This window comes from Hypomesus nipponensis, chromosome 4 (genome assembly GCF_054491055.1).
Source record: "Hypomesus nipponensis isolate SF chromosome 4, ASM5449105v1, whole genome shotgun sequence".
In the NCBI taxonomy this organism is placed as follows: domain Eukaryota; kingdom Metazoa; phylum Chordata; class Actinopteri; order Osmeriformes; family Osmeridae; genus Hypomesus; species Hypomesus nipponensis.
Window position 1 is genome coordinate 11,679,610 of NC_140364.1, and position 17,486 is coordinate 11,697,095.

The following is a 17,486-nucleotide window of genomic DNA, read 5'->3' on the forward strand; positions in this document are numbered from 1 at the left end:
TTTGGATTTGCCACCTCTTGACATTTAATTGCTTGTTTCATTTAGGAATATAAGCAGTCTGAAGCCAAACACACTTGAGAATAATATAGATGATTTAAGTTCAGTTAAAAAAGCAAACAAACAAAAAAACAACCAAAAAGGAAAAAACAACCAAAAAGGAAAGTAACACAGCATCGTTTGCGTCAGTCCAATATACCTTTACACGGAAACAATAAATTACATGTAGAAATTGATTAATGAAGATTAATGTACATTTGTATGGACATCCAGCAGTTCCACAAACAACCACAAGATGGGAGAAAAGAACAGGGAAAATATAGAAAATGTTCAATGTGGCCTACATTACCGCTTCTCCGCTATAAGTTTCATGTTCTCTACTGCTGATAATTATGTAACAAGATCAACAGTTAAATCTAAATGTCAAACTTGTAATGGTTTCCAAAAGCCACCTTATTAAGATGTTGGTTTTCTGCAATGTAAGCATCTTCTCATATCTGCATTGCATTGGCAACTCAAGGAAAGCAATGTTGTCTGACATTTAATGTAATTGATGCACATTGTATCCCTATGCAATTTACTGTGTTGCTCTTTCCCCATCTGTCATCTCAATGTCTTTTTAAGGACAGCTTAGACCTTATAACCTTCTTAAGAACCTTCTACAAAAGGGGATTTTTGACACGGCAGTGGGCAACGTAACTATAGGCACATCAGCATGGGAAGGACAAGAGCGTGCATCGTTGGAGAGGCCAGCCAATGATGTGAATCTATCGTATTATACATGGGCGTTGTGGCTTTTGTTGATCGACTGTTTTTACTATAATGTCCCGGAAAAGCATATGGATTTGTTGCGCACACATACGAAGCTAACCTACAACCTTACTGTCGCCTCCGAAACTAAACCGAGGATCCACATTAGAAATGGAAGCCAATCTGCACATGGAAAAAGTAGCCAGGCGTGGAAGAGATCCGCCTCAAGTAGGTTAGACCAAAGCAGATGGTTGAAAGCGCGCGCTATGTGTGTATCAAAATGTGTGGCTACATCACAAGCTTTTGCCACTTCCTATTTCAGGAAATGTTAGTCACTACGCATTTGAAGTGTCGTTGACTGAGTCGCAATGTTCATCTCTTTCAACTTTCTCTTTTAGAACCATCAAGCACAGCGCAGCAGGTGAGAAACAAGTTGTTCACGCTCGATGTCGATGGATTAAGCACAGTTTGTAGGCATTTTGTGCATTTCCTGGAGCATTGTCCTCTATAATAATAAGCAAATGGTTCGGTCGGGAGTTGACAGTCAGAACAACTAGGATGTTTACCGGTAACGGAGCGAATCTTGGCTAAATAAGAAGTCTTCGCATGGCTCAATTCGGAGATGAGAACGGCACGGTGAATCCACCGGTTGCTGGAAAAAAAACCACGCCAGGCAATGGTGCCTTGAGTCTCGAGACGCACCTAGAAGAATCAGTCTCCAACGGAAACTGCATGATGACAGACAGCGTGAAGACGGGCAATAACGACACAGGGCACGGGCCACTTGTGTCAGACTACATGGGTGTAGGGGATGCAGATACCAAACCTATCCCTCGACGGAGCAGTATTATAAAGGTGTAGTTTTGTTTCCTTGTTCTAACCTTTTACAATTTAACCATTGTTTTGATTCTTTTCCTGCAAGTGTAAGTCACTTAAATGTAGTTTGTCGGAAAAAGAATTTCCATCCTGTATTCCTCCACAATGGATTGCAAAAAAGGAGGTGTAAACACATTTGTATTGGTTTGCCACCATATTGCTTTGATTCCCTTTTCACAAATCACAAATCAGTTGAATTAAGAGAGGGAGCAGAGGAGATACGGTATACAACCTAGGCCCAGCCCCAAAAGGGCAGCAGTCAGCTCCAGGCAAGCCTAAACTCAAAAGTGTGACATGTTGAAAATAGAGCGTTCGTCCACGCATCCAGTGATGTTGTTAGAAAGGGAGCTATTCCCATAATTTCAATGCCTATAGACATAACACCTCTGACCATTGCGCTTTTTTCCTTTTAGACCTGTGATTTGTGAATCCTCCTGCACTTTTATTAGCAACATTGAAAGATATTTAGTTGTGGCATGTTTCTTCTTCCCATGGGGGATATAAATTGGATGTGTTGTTGCCACTGGCTGGGCCACTCTGATTTGTTCAAATTACTCAGTTTCAAAGGAAGTTGGTCAATTGGCCAATTTCCGGACTATTATGTTGCAAGATCACAATCTGTTATAACATCTGCCTCTTATTTTTCTCTCTTTTTATTCTTTCTTTCTCTTTTTTTATTGTTCTCAATTTTTTTCTTTTTTTTACAGTATTCTTTGTGCTGCTCTTTTTTTCTCCCACCTTGTCAAATTCTACCGTTTGCTACATCTCTAATTTCTCAGCACCTCTCTCTGCATCTCATGGATTCTCTTTCAGCCTTCACACAGTCCACATCCAACTTCTCTCACTCAGTTCGTTTCCAGGCAACCAGGTGACGATCAAAACCAGTCTTGCACAGGTTTCCTCTTATGCTTAACAGAAAGTTCAGTGTCGTTTTAAAAATAAGCAAGACAGCCTCATTCTAGGGTGTCAAGAGGTGCTGAGTGAATTCTGTGTTAGGGCTGCATGGGTGAGGGTGTTCCCGACATCTGCTTCAGCGTTTGATGTGGTTTCTAGTTAGCGGTTTTGCTGCTCCATCTTGAACAACACAGTACCTTCAAAGACCCACATAGCAGCTATGTGCAACAGTGCAAATACACAAGTGACTTTTGCCTCTAACCTGTATATATTGTCCATGGCAGGGATGTCATTGACAAGCTTTGATGTTTTGGGTGTGTCCTTGGACCTGTGGAGTTCCACACCAGAAGGCTAACCTGCATGAAAATCTCATAAAAGATCGTTTTTCTGTTTGGTATGCAGTCAAACTGGTGCCATGACATTCCAAGCATCATTGGAATCATTAAACATAGACATGATCCAGATGATGTGGGGTGTATGTGTAACGTTTAACAATTTATCTGTGAAAGAAGGATCAGCATAATAGCATATATAATCATTAAAATTGTATATTCTCTCACTTATCTAATTCCTTATTTTCTATTTCCACAATTTCTTCTTTTCTGATCTTACTCCTCTTTTACTGTCCCTCCCCTCCTATAATGTGTGTGTGTGTGTGTGTACACTGGTACCCTCAAGCAGCACCTCGTCAGAAATTCACTTTAATGTAGATGAGGAAATAATTCTGCATCAACTGAGAATGAACATCCATGAAAACACATTAAAAACATGTTTTGGTTTCACTTTGCAGATTGAGAATGAACGGAGAATATACTGTAGACTGGATGGTTTCCTCCAACCTTGGTACGGGATAGCTGATATGGGTGCTGCTTGTATGAGTGTTTCTTCAGTGGGTGGGTGTGGTTTATTTGTGTGTGTTTTCGGAAAGGATTGTATCAGCCAGGGGGACCTAGCAGGCAGCTGGATGCAGGTTATGAAATGAGTTGGGACTGCTATATGAGACTGCGTTGGCTGGGCTGAAACATCTTGCCTGCCCTAGACCCCTTCAGGCCCTTCTGGCCTACATAAGCTACTTGAGACAGCTAGAGCAGTGGTTCCCAACCCTGGTCCTCTGGGCACCCCTGTCCCACATGTTTTAGATGTTTCCCTGCTCCAACACACTTGATTCAAATGAGTGGTCACAAGCGGGCTTCTGCAGAGCTGGATAACGACCCATTCATTTGAATCAGGTGTGTTGGAGCAGGGAAACATCTAAAACATGCAGGACAGGCGTGCCCTGAGGACCAGGGTTGGGAACCACTGAGCTACAGGATGCCGGAAGACACTTAACAAAACCACACATTATTGTCATCATATATTTTATTTTGAATGTGAAACTGTATTCACACACTGCATACACATATAGACACGTATACACAACGAGTGACCCTCCATTCCGGAGACCACCGGAGTGAGCTTACTAATGTTTGTTGCTATGGGGAATGGAAGTTCATTCAGGTAGATACTTTTAACAAAGACATTTTAGAGTTACTAAGGCAACAACATTGATTTTAAACCCTTAACATAAACAGGAATCCTTTTAACTGATCATTGACACTCCCTTCCGTGTACTCCATTGTCATGGCATGGATTCATTTTGTGGCATGCCTCCTTTTGCAAGAGGAGAGACATGTTTTTCAGTTGAAATGGCGGTAAGCTAACATGACAAGGTGACCTTTTTCATTCTCTCCTTACGAGAACTCATCGGTGTAACTGACGTGAAAGCAGTATTGAAAAGCACATAATGGAACGTCCTTGGTCAGTGGTTTGTGCTGTGTTGGTTCATCAGTGGTTTTAAAAGACTGTTCTGTCAGTGCTTTGATAGTATTGTGTCTGATGGATAATATGACCACATACCGTTTCCCTTTACAGTTGTAACAGCCATTTCCTGTTCACCATCACTCAATCACTCAATCACTCACTTACTCACTCTCACATACACTGCATTTCCACTCTGTCTCTCATTTCTGCCTTACTTTCTCTTCTCCTATTTCTATATCTCTTGCTTTCTTCTGTCTCTTCCTCCCCCTCCCCCTCCCCTTCCTCCATTTTAATCAGCACTTCAAAGACACCCACTTACGACCTACATCCTGGTTCTGCTGACATGACTGTTCTGTAATTAGAGTCATACTGGGTGGGGCACAGAAGACATCATGCCTCTCACCAACTCATATGTTCATACATCCTACAACGGAGAGCGTGTAAACTGGAACTCACGTGCAAGGTCTCCCGTCGTTACCATCCTCTGGTGGTGTGCACATCACATAACACTTTTTCTTCCTTCCTTTCCCCCCCTCCCCCTCACCTCTGTCTGCCTCTGTCGTTTCAACATTGATGTCCTGTGATCTGCCTCTTCCATCCCTACTTCCTGCCTCTTGTCTCTCTCCATCTGTCCATACCCTGTCTCTCCATCTGTCCTCTCCCATGCTGTTTGTCCCCTTCTGCACCTCCACCTCCCTCTCCCTCCCCCAGCACATCTGGCTGTCCACCTGCATAATCCTCAGTCTAGTCTCTGCTGGCCTCTCTTGAGCTCAGTGTTACATCATACAGACTCGAACATTCCCTGATTATTGAAGCAAAGTAAGCAGCTTTTGATATAGTTTTTGGGAGGAAAATGTCCCGTAGGCAAATCTTTCAGGGAAATCTAGGACTTTAAGAAACCAATAAAAGACTATCGTTTTCTTCCGTGTTTTTGACTGTTCAGGAACAAAAGTATTTTTCCTGCGATGCCCGCCATAGGAAGTATGTTTCTCACTTCTTAGCTGACAGGCTGCTTCCTGTTTTGAAGGCTTTGCAGTGGAGAGGGGATGTCTCCACTATGGTTGTTATCTATGAGAGAAGCACACTTGGTCTGGCTGTGTAACATACTGTCAAATACATTTGAGTAATTGTGAGAATATCCAAATGTTTTTCTTTGTGCTTCTATCTCCAGTATGTTTGTTGGTGTGTGTGTGTGTGTGTGTGTGTGTGTGTTTGTGTGTTCAGGTATTGGCCTGGCAGGGTAATTCGTTCAGGGCTTCCATTGACGTCAGACATGGAAGCCTGTGTGTTTTGAACCTTTGTCTACCTTCTCTAGCCCCTCCATTAGCCATGGCTTGTATAATTGAGTTTGTCTATACAGGCGGGCATATGAAGATCCCTTAAACACACACTTTTAATTGAATCCCTTTTATTGAAAAGGTCACATGCTGTGCTGTTCCAGTTGAGACAAGCCTTGTCTGTTAGACATTCACATGAACCTCTTGTATACTTTCACTCCAGTTTCATCCCTGGAAGGAAACAAAGTTCATCTGTATCATGAATCCATTCAGTACACAGGGCTGTGTGATACTTGAATCACATGATGGTGTTGGTATATGGAGACTGATGTATGTTAGTGCTTTAGGGGTGATTGATGACAGCTATTGTGTGAAGCACTTCCATGTGGGATTTGCAGTAGTGATTTTCACTGAGCTGAATGACCATGAAGGGATCATTACTCGTAATGCGGTGTATGGGGAATTGGGGCATCATTGATTTCCCTTGCCGTTAGTTTGCTGTGTGTGTGTGTGTGTGTGTGCATGTTTGTGTGTGTATCCATCATTGTTCTCCAGAGAGTAAGAACAGTTAGTTCGGTGTGAGGTGATGCATAAAAAAGGCAGCTTGTAGGGTCACATGTTCATAACTAATCCTCCCTACATGGAGTAGCACTAAGGCAACAGGGATGGATGGAGGAAGGGGGGGTGTTCAATAGGATGCACCCCCACCACAACTGTGCTTAATCTTTCCTGTTCTCCTATCTCTCTCCCCCCTCCTCTCTTTCCCCTGCTGTAGGCAAGTGTCATGAAAGGGGAACGGATATATTTCTGAGACCCCACCCACCCTCGCTCGCCCCTGCCCTCCTGTGTTCCCGTCTCTGTGGCAACACTTCCGCATACTAATGAGATGTTTGAAGGAACAACAGTGATTCGGGGTCTCTCCTCCTTCAGCTGTGAGGGAAACCCTTTCATCTCTGCTTTCAAAGATGTTCTCTCTTTTCCGCTGTTCATTCATATTCTCGAGAAAAGAAGCCGTGTGCCGCCTGGCCTCATGTGACTTGCTTTCTCTCTACAAACGAGTTCTATACCATTCTAAACCGACATGTATTCCTGTTGACCTCACGCAATATTGGCATGCTCTCTGTTTTAAATGTCAGAGGTTGAGATGTTACAAGCTTTTTCAAAGCACATTGTGATGTTGCAACCCGCACGCTCAAACACGCTTTTCCACGGACATGCACAATCAATTCGTGAAGCTCGGATTTTGCGTTCCACTCTGTTGTGACAAGGTCACCGCCTATCCAAAATAACTTTTGCCATCTTAACGATTCAGTGTATACTAGGCTGTAACCCAGACTGGAAAAAAAAAATGTGTGTGTGCGCGCCATTTTAAAAGTATGTAAAATGATTAACCTGGGATTACATTATCCACAATTAAGTTAAGCGCTCCCTGTGTTTTCACAACCTTGTCTTTCACATTGGCTGTGGGATAAGGGCGGCAGTCCTCGCTGACTGTGCCGGTGGACCGTTTAATGTGTGCTAACGTGATTGGATTACGTAACGTCGTAACAGTGTGTCTTCCCAGTTCTGTGTCCTCCGCTTCTTCCTGTCAGGCACCGTTAGCAAATCCGTCCACCCCAGGACGTTTTTATCAGTCTCATACAGCCGTAATTAAATAACCCCGCCCCCACACCCAATGTTCCCCATCCACTTTCATATTGACTTTTCTCGCTAACTGCCCGTCTGATGGGCTGATCAACCTTTCCGGGGGACGGCGTCATTGTGGAGGTGAATTAGCATTCTCTGAGGCGTCTTTGTCCTGGTTTGATTTATAGTTCTGTGGGTAAGGCCAAGGATACAAGCCTATTTACATGATATCAGAAAAATAACTGTCTAGATAAATGTGTGGGTTTTATGGCAAGAATATAAATCTGTCTCCCTGCTCTCTCTCTCTTCCTCCCCTCCCCCGTTCCTGTCCTCCCTCCATCAGGATGGCTCTCGCTCTGGCAAGGAGAGGAAGAAGACCGTATCCTTCAGCCACAGCCTATCAGAGAAGAAGATTAGCAGTGCGGCCGACTGCATCAGCACCATGGTGGGTAGTCTGATCAGTCACTCAGGCCCTGGGCATAGCTTGTCCTGACCTCCTTTCCAGCCCGGAAAAAACATAGTTTTCAATCAATGGATCAATATGTTGATTCAGCTACTGTTGGTCCAGATTGGAGTCCAGTTATACAGCCTAGCTCCAGAAATGGAAGTACCTTGGTTAGCTATTCAATTAACTGTAACAACATGAGCTCCACTCGAATAAAACCTGTCTTGTTCTCGTGGTTCACCAAATTCTGCTCGACATCCAGCCGGCTTGTAGGTGCACGCAGTGTTGTGTTGTTTAGAAAACGATGACGCCTCTCTCGTCTGTGAAGGTGGAAGGCAGTGAGCTGCGGAAAGTGCGCTCCAACTCGAGGGTTTACCAGCGCTACTTCCTGCTGGAGGCAGGGCTGCAGGCGCTCCGGTGGGAACCGTCCAAGAAGGAGTCGGACAAGGCCTGCATCGCCGTCCCGTCCATCCGTGAGGTCAGTGTCACTCGGGTCATCGCGGAGAACCGAGGAGTCTATGAGCGCGTGTCATAGGTCATGGTGACTCAATGGAACCAATGGCCTCCAGCTCCGGGTCGCACAGAATTCTCAACAAGTGGGTGCCTGTCTCTTTTCAGTTGCGTACGGGTCGGAACACGGAGACCTTTCGCACCAGCGGTGTGTACGACCAGATCTCTGAGGACTGTGCCTTTTCAATCATCTACGGCGAGGGCTACGAGTCACTGGACCTGGTGGCCAACTCTGCTGAAGTTGCCAATGTCTGGGTCACCGGTCTCAGGTAGGCAGCGGTCCCCCTCGGCTCCATGACGTCACCACACACTTGGCGAAGTGTATGACGTAATGGAAGCGAACAACCAACCTTCAGTGACATGAGAGAATGGGGTCTGATGGCGTTAGGGTGCCGTGCTCCTCGCCGCGTCCTAATGCATCTGTCCACGTGTGCAGGTATATGATCCAGTACGGGAAGCACGCCCTGGACATGATCGCCAGCAGCCAGGACAGCCTTCGGCTCACCTGGCTAGGAAAGATGTTCATGTCTGCCATGGTGGTGGAGGGGCGGAGCGAGGAGGAGGAGGGGATTAGCGTTCGTTCAGCGGTGGGGCTCATCCGGAGGGGTAACCCAGGTGTGAGGAGCACGAAGGTGGAACACCGCTTCAGAGAGCTCCAGAGAGTCAGGGCCAGCAGGGGCGGGGCTGGAGACACCGGGACTAAGGAGGGGTCTAACGGGACAGACGTGAAAGACTGCAGAAGAGGCGGGGGGAAGGAGCAGAGGGTGACCAAGCAGGAGTTCATCGAGGTCTTCCATGACTTGTGCACCCGGCCGGAGATCTACTTTTTGTTGGTGCAGTTCTCGAGCAACAAGGAGTACCTGGATACCAAAGACCTGATGACGTTCCTGGAGGCCGAGCAAGGGGTGGCTCAAGTGAGTGTCTCTCTCTCTCTTTCGCACGCGCACACACACATTCCGTTTTGTATGACTTGCCCCAAAATGTTATTCTCTCTCCCGTCATTCAGGTTAGTGAGGATGCCAGTCTGGAGCTCATCCAATCCCATGAGCAGTCGGAAGAGGGTCGCCAGCAGGGTTGCCTCTCATTGGACGGCTTCACCAGCTACCTTACGTCCCCGGAGTGCCACCTGTTTGACTGGGAGCACAGGGTTGTGTGTCAGGACATGAGCCAGCCCCTCTCTCATTACTACGTCAACTCCTCCCACAACACCTACCTCATCGAGGACCAGTTCCGTGGCCCTGCCAACGTCACGGGCTACATCCGCGCCCTGAAGATGGGCTGCCGCTCTGTGGAAGTGGACGTGTGGGACGGGCCCGAGGACGAGCCCATCGTCTACACCGGCCACACCCAGACCTCGCCCGTGGCCTTCCGCAGCGTCGTGGACGTGATCGGACGCTTTGCGTTTGTGGCTTCGGAGTACCCGTTGATAGTGTGCGTGGAGAACCACTGCTCCTTGGCCCAGCAGAGGGTGATGTTCCGGCATCTGGACAAGGCCCTGGGAGAGATGCTGTACACCGACCCCCCCACAGAGGGCTACCTGCCCTCTCCCGACGCTCTGAAGGGGAGGATCCTGCTCAAAGGCCAGAAGCTGGAGGGGGCGGAGCCAGAGGAGGGGGAGGTGAGCGACGAGGACGAGGGGGCGGAGATGTGCCTGAAAGTGAAGGGGGCCAACAGCAGTGGGGGAGGAGGTGAGGGGCGGCCGAAGGGCGGTAGTGTGAGTAGCAGTGGCGGGGTGTCTCCAACACCCCCTCCTGCTCCTCCTCCTCCACCCAAAAAGTTCCAGCTGATAAGGGAGCTGTCGGACCTCGTCTCACTCTGCCGGTCTGTCCGCTTCCAGGACTTCCAGAGCTCCTTCCAGCGGCAGAAACCCTGGGAGATCTGCTCCCTGAACGAGAACCTCGCCCTCCGCCTGGCGTCCGAGCGCCCTGGAGACTTTGTCAACTACAACAAGCGCTTTCTTTCGCGCGTGTACCCCAGTCCCATGCGCATCGACTCCAGCAACCTGAATCCCCAGGACCTGTGGAAGTGTGGCTGCCAGATGGTGGGGGTGAACTACCAGACTCCCGGTCTGATGATGGACCTGAACACGGCCTGGTTCCACCAGAACGGAAACTGCGGCTACGTGCTGCGGCCGGCCATCATGCGCCAGGAGGTGTCGTACTTCAGCGGCGACACCCGGGACACGGTACCGGGTGTCGCCCCTCAGCTGCTTCATGTGAAGGTCGGTGTGCTTTGATGAAAGGATGAATCTCTACTGACCAAAAACGAGTGTTGTTTTAGATGGTTTTTTTTGGGGGGGGGACATTTTTCAAATGTCTTCTGTGTTTTTGTTTTTTTCCAAGGAACCCATATGTGTATTTTTATAGACTGAATTGACTCCCTCGAAAGGTCAACAGGTCGGTTAACGCACCAAACAATCACTCCCTCCAGGTTATTAGCGGTCAGAATTTGCCCCGGCCGCGGGGGTCCGGGGTCAAAGGTGACGTCGTTGACCCCTACGTCTATGTGGAGATCCACGGTATCCCAGCAGACTGCGCCGAGCGTCGCACCAGGACCATCACTCAGAACGGAGACAACCCCATCTTCGACGAGAGCTTCGAGTTTCAAATCAACCTGCCCGAGCTCGCCATGGTCCGCTTTGTGGTTCTGGATGACGATTTCATCGGAGACGAGTTCATAGGTGAGTAACCAGGAGATGGGAGAATGCAAACACGTTCCCTCCCCTCAAAGCATCCATGGTCACAATACACCAATTTTGTTTATTTTTTTAAAATCTCGGAACAGCCATGTTTTTGCGCTTTGTTTACATCAGTCATTTCTCTACAGGTCAGTACACCATTCCTCTAGAGTGTATACAGCCGGGGTACCGGCATGTTCCGCTGCAGTCTCTCACGGGGGAGGACCTCCCGCACGCACGACTCTTCGTCCACGTGGCCCTCACCAACCGGAGGGGGGGCGGGAAGCCCCACAAGCGTGGCATGTCGGTGCGGAAGACCCGGCGGGCGAGGGACTACACTGCGCTCAGGGACCTGGGGCTCCGGCAGGTCGACGATGTTTTCAAGATGGCCGCTGCTCCGCTGAGGGAGGCGACAGACTTGAAGGAGAACATGCAGGTAAGGGGGGGGGATGGAATGTGTTTTGTGGTCACATTCAAACATGTTATGTAAGGGAGACATGTTATGTTTGTATTGACAAACAGATGTCACAGTGCTTTTAACATAAGGCTTGAACCAAGGCGAGATATGACGAGTGACACCGGGACTAGTGACACCATCACTAGGTTATCTTGTGAAATTATGTGGCATTCCTTCGAGAGTGTGTTAGTAGTCTGGTTATGTGTGCAAACACACAGAGAGAGAGAGCGTTAAAGGCACTGCTGCATTTAACATTACATTTCAGGCAGACATACAAAGCATGAATACGTACCAAGATCCTCACATGAGCCTTTGTTTGCTTAAAAAACTGTTAGCTGAATGAACCTACCCACCATTCATTTGACAGGCATGTTGGAACTGATTGAGTTTATGGTTGTCTCTACTGCTGTCGTTCAATAAAGCTTATGTAATTCAATCAGATGTTCTTTTCCCAGACTCCAAGGATTCTAGGAAACAGAAGTTCCATTTGGCTGCAGAACTAAACTAAACACTGCTGTGTGTGTGTGTGTGTGTGCGGAAGTATGCACAGTACATGTGTTTACCGTATGATTATTATTGTTGATCAAAAATGTTTATTTGACAAATTTCATTTCTCATTAAATGTGTTTATTGTATTCTCTCCCTTCTCTCTCTCTCGTCCTCTCTCTCGCCCTCTCTCTCGCCCTCTCTCTCGCCCTCTCTCTCGCCCTCTCTCTCGCCCTCTCTCTCGCCCTCTCTCTCGCCCTCTCTCTCGCCCTCTCTCTCGCCCTCTCTCTCGCCCTCCCTGTGCAGAACTCAGTGGCTGTGTTTAGGGAGCTGTGTGGCGTGTCTGCGGTGGCTAACCTCATGCAGTGCGTCTTGGCCCTGGGCCCTCGAATGAGGGGGACAGACGGGGCCCCTGTGCTCCTGTTTAACCTGATGGAGCAGTACCCCTCCCTGGAGCCTCAGGCCCCCCTGCCGGAGGTCCTCCGCAGGGTGGTCTCCACCTTCGATACGGTGGGTGGGCTCAGTCAACTAACCATGGGATTAATAAAAGGGGTTTTTGTTGGCTGGTTCTGGTTTTATTTTTCTTTGCTCACACTCTTTCTCCGTCCCTGCCTCTGCCTCTTTCTTTCTCCTTCCCTGTGCCTGTCTCTCTCTCTCTCTCTCCTTCCCTGTGCCTGCCTATGTCTCTCTCTTTCTCCTTCCCTGTGCCTGCCTATGTCTCTCTCTCTCCTTCCCTGTCCCTGCCTATGTCTCTCTCTTTCTCCTTCCCTGTGCCTGTCTCTCTCTCTCTCTCCTTCCCTGTCCCTGCCTATGTCTCTCGCTTTCTCCTTCCCTGTGCCTGCCTCTGTCTCTCTCTCTCTGTTTCCCTCTGTCTCCTATGTCGCTCTCTCTTTATCTTCCTGTCCTCATCCGTCCTCCTGAGGACAGGCATTGTGAAGAGCTCATAGATATGTGCTTTGAGTAGATCCGTACATGAGGCTTACCAAGAAACTGTCTGTCTCTTTATGTAATCAGCTTTTGTAAGCCATAGATGACTGTTCTTTCTGCTTTGAGATTCCCACTCCAAAAGTCAAGCTCTTTCAAAGTCATACTCATTCCACATGAAAAATAGATACGGGATACAGTACAGTTAAAATATGACCTACTCGCGTTATAATTTAGACATACTTCCTGTAATATTGTAAGATTTGAATGAACAAAATAAAAAGGAAAGAACGCCATGACACACGATGACCGTGATCATTATTTTAGAAAGGTATACATACATCATTTCTGGAGAAAATGTCTTTATAAATGTGTCCATGCATAGATAGGATGTGAGAGAGAGGAGAGAGATTTTTGCCTTTGGCAAACCATCACTTACATTTGCTTAACTGGACCTGTCAGGGAAATGTTTTGTGGTAGAGTGGAGTAGGTCTTGGTGTTTGGTATAGTATAGTGATGAAGAACACCATTTAGAAATGGCATCACTTTGCATTCTATAGTATTTATCCGTTGCCAGATGAGGAATAGATGGTGTGTGTGCGTGTGCGTGCATGTGATCGTCGGTTATGTAAATTCCTCGCCTTATCTGTGCGTAGTTACATCAAATGTACATGCATTGTATGTGTCAGGGTGCCTTTTGAACATGCTGTGAAATCTTGAGCACATTGCCAAAGTTAAGGGAGCTCTTTCCTGTCCTGAATCCCATTAGCATACATTTACATCTTATTTGGTTAAAAGGATTTGATGTCTCATTTGGCTGTAAAAGGCAAAAGCGGGAGACCACACATATCAGACGTGTGTGTGTGTGGTGGATTTGTCCTCAGTGCCACTACTTGTGTCCTCGTTTTGTAAGGCCCCGTTCCTACTAAGAGGGGTCGTGTCCCTGAAGGCTTTTTAGCGACAGCTGGGTTAATCAGGTATATGGAGTTAATCCCTGGTTGTTGTTAATGTGTTGTCAATTCAGGTGTTGACATTGAAAGGGTGTATACCAGCAAGAGTGTACCAATATAACACGTTGCATTTTTGTTTCTTTCTGTCCTTAGATGATTCAGGCGAGCAGAGCCGTCATCGAGCTTTCAGATAAAGTCCACCACAGGATCCTGCAGATCCAGACGACAGGTGTGTGTGTGTGTGTAAGTGGGGGGGGGGGGGGGGATAGTATTGATGGGGTGCGTATCAGGGAGAGCGAAAGAGAGGAGAGAAGTGTTCGTACGGTGTACAGACGGATGAACGTACGCTCCCTGTCTGTTACTGAGAGCTGTCATACAACCCTTTAAGCTGGCTACTCGACAGCAGCCAGTAGCCTGCTGACTCACACACACACACAGTGCCAAATATCTACACCATGAGTAGAGTTATTCTACCCTGGCTCTCAGGCTGATCAGTCGATAAGAGAATATTAGATTAATTTGTTTACTGACTTCTTCCTGATTTCGATGGGAGTCCAGGCTTTGCGTTGGCATCATTCTGCCTCAGTACTATCCTATCTTATCAATCTACAGTCTACACTGCGGCTCCTTGATCACTGCCGTGAGGCTGGCTGATTGTTTTCCTTGGCTGGAAACACACCCTAGCTGCGCTTGTTTACCTCGTGGTTTGGGTTGCCGGGCACCCTGGGTTAGCTGACAGAATTTGTCTGGGCCCTTGTCGCCGCAGTGATAAACCATGTATTTTCCCCCACTAGTGTGTTTAGTGGTTTCCAGGACACAAAGATTGGAAAGTTGGAGAGCACTTTCTGTAAAGAAATTGCTTCTGGTTTGGGATCAGTAGGAGATTTGAATCTATGAATCGGAAGTGGAATGATGTCTTTTTGGCATGAATAGAGAATGGAGAGATTGTGGAGAGACTGAAAAATAGAGGCATTGTGGAGACGTGGATAGAGAAGGGAATTGGCTATGGAGACCGGACAACCAATATATGGAGACAATATATTTATAACTTTAATATTCAAGAACGGGTTAACTAATGTCGAGCTCATCAAGGTTCTAATATAACCCCAAAGTCTTCCAGCCTTGCCAATAGTTCCATATGGAACCTTATAGACCTAGAACTGTTCTCCAGACAGTTTTTACATTGTTATGGTTCTGTTAAGGCTACAAAGCCTTTCCAGAAGCTTTTCATTGTTTCGGCTGCAACCTCGGCGGTGTTAGACATTCTTGAGAGCACATGAAGCCCCCTCTGTTACTTTCTGTGAGTTCTCTACTTGTGTGTATGTGTGTCCACTTGCATACGTATGTGTAAAAAAAAAAAAAAGGATACATATTTACAGTGAGCCCTGGTACACTGCCTCAAGCATGTTCCCCTGCACAAAGCCTCCCCTATTAACAAGTTAATCAGGTGCTATCTCACTTGGGGTTAGCTTCCGTTTGCAGGGGCGCAGACAGGGCAGAACGGGGTCCTCTGGGGGTGGGGGGTGAGGGGAACATTCGAGGGTCAGGGCCAAGGACTCTCTGGCAGAGCGAGCCCAGGGACCTTGAGAAAGACAGAGATCGAGAGATCTCAGGCCTTGTCTAACGGGCCAGCAATGCTTTATGAACGTGGCTGCTGCTCGTGGTGCCAGAGGGTCTGTGGGAGGTGGGGGGGGGGCGGGGATGTCTGGCACTCAGGTCTGTCTGTGATGCTCCACAGCCTCTAGCTGGTGAAAGCGTTCAACCTTTGGGTTGACATTTCAGTTCTCGAAACTCTTACCGAGGTAAACAATGGGTCTCAAAAATTTCTTAATGGGGTGTCCCTGGCTTGTGTGTCTGAACTTGCAGAATGTGAGGAGAACTTGCAGAACGTGAGGAGAACTTGCAGAACGTGAGGAGAACTTGCAGAACGTGAGGAGAACTTGCAGAACGTGGACCAGTGTTTACGTTTTCTCTCTCAGTTGGTTCCGCTCGGATAAACTGGGAAATAATCGTTTCCCACATGCACACTCACAACACTGGCAAGCAAGCCCACTGTCTCCTAGCAACTGCACAGACGGCCAGGCCTTGTGTGTGTGTGTGTGTATGTTTGTGTGTTTCTCATTCTCTCTTTCAATGACAAAGTCTCCGAGTGACGTTCAGGTTTAAGTCCTGTGAAACTGCTTTGTGTTCGGGCGGCTGTGTTGAAGACTGTCTCTCAAGGTGGTGTGCGCCCTATTCTAACCCACTTCCTGGTCTCCATGGAGACAGTGACAGTAGCTTGAGGCAAATGGAGGAAGCCAGATGATGAGCGCACACGCCCGCACACGCTCAGTCAGACCGACAGGGCTTGCATTTGTCACTGGGCTAGGTTCCTATGGTGGAAGCATTATGAAAGCCTTTCAGCACCATGATGAGTCACGATTACCTCAGTAGGCTATCATCATGGACTTTGTCAATCCAGGCTGATGTGGAGAAGTTGAAGAAAATACACTTTTTTTTGTGTGTGTGTCTCTTTAAGCCATGGAGTTCCATGAAAAACTGCAGTCTATAGCGGGGAAGGAGGGGATGAAAGGTCGCAAGCTTAGCCAGGCCGTGGAAAGTTTTAGCTGGAACATCACCATTCTGAAGGTAAGCCACACACACACACAGCCTAATGCTTAGTCTGTCAGTAGAGCCTTGACCATGTCCTGATTGGTCCGTCCTCTCGTATCCAGGGCCAGGCAGACCTGTTGAAGCACGCCAAGACGGAGGTGCAGGAGAACTTGAAGCAGATGCACTACGCTGCCCTGTCCAGCAACCTGGCCAAAGGAGGGGCTTCCCCAGCCGAGAGGCCCAGCTCCAGACGCAGCCTGGAGGAGACCAGGCCCACGCAGGGGCCTTAAGACACTAACCCTCTGGGCCCTCTCTCTCTGTCAGCGGGACCCCCGCCCAGACAGACCACCCTGGTCTAAAAGTAGGAAGCGTTACAATGGGTCATCTCCTTTGGCATATTGACGAGAGCAATAACGCCTACCGTCAAGCGTTTGGTTTCATGAAAAAGGACGAGCAAAAGAAGGATCCCTCCCTCTCCCCCTTAAATCCATCTATCCAAAGCACAAGGCACTGCCACAGAACTGCAACGTCATGAATGTAGAACAGACTAGTCTTGGAGACTATTGGAGCAGATTGAGGACCTGTCTGGATATATTAATATAAGGAAATATAAATTATATATTTTGTATCTTATCCTTTCCCTAAGTCTGCGATTTACTTGCATAAGACTGCAAAAGACCCACAATGTGATATTACGTAGAAATGCACTTTCTGGGTTATTGAACAAAATGGTAATGCAAGAATCAGAAGTGAAGTGTCAAAGTATTTGATTCCTGTGCTATTTTGACTTACTGTGTTTCCTTCGTACTAGGCCCCATACTGCAGATGGCTATGTTGTATGTGCGCATGGGAGTTTGTGCTTCAGTTGGTTCATTGTATTGTCTACAGTTATCTGCCTTTCAAATACCTTGAGTATTTGATGTAGCAGGATGTTCGTGGCAAAACATCATCACAGTAAACTGTGCCGTAACAGTATTATAAATAATACTCTCAGTATGTCATTCTCTTGTGGAAAGTAACCAGATGTTACATAACTTATTTGCTGTCCTTGTCCTCTTTTTAGATTATCTTTCAACATTTTGTTGGAAGTTTTTTCCAAAATATGATCAGTGTGTCAATCTGTTTCACCCTCAAACGATGTTAAAGCAAATAAACCACTTTATTTTTTACAAATAATGCAAGTACTATTCTTTCAATCAGGTTGTCCTTTTAAGTATGGAGTTTT

The 17,486-nt window shown here is 47.2% G+C and overlaps 1 protein-coding gene across 1 annotated transcript; it reads left to right on the top strand.

Moving 5' to 3' along the window:
- Window positions 1-495: 495 nt before the first annotated feature.
- Window positions 496-17,437, top strand: LOC146295607 (inactive phospholipase C-like protein 2). The gene is made up of 13 exons (XM_084696572.1): window positions 496-975; window positions 1,146-1,602; window positions 7,564-7,665; window positions 7,994-8,143; window positions 8,284-8,444; window positions 8,612-9,089; window positions 9,182-10,396; window positions 10,606-10,855; window positions 11,002-11,288; window positions 12,102-12,305; window positions 13,823-13,898; window positions 16,188-16,297; window positions 16,384-17,437. Exons 2-13 carry the CDS (start codon window positions 1,354-1,356, stop codon window positions 16,549-16,551), a joined length of 3,450 nt encoding a protein of 1,149 aa, XP_084552698.1. The 5' UTR covers window positions 496-975; window positions 1,146-1,353; the 3' UTR covers window positions 16,552-17,437.
- The last annotated feature ends 49 nt before the right edge of the window (window positions 17,438-17,486 follow it).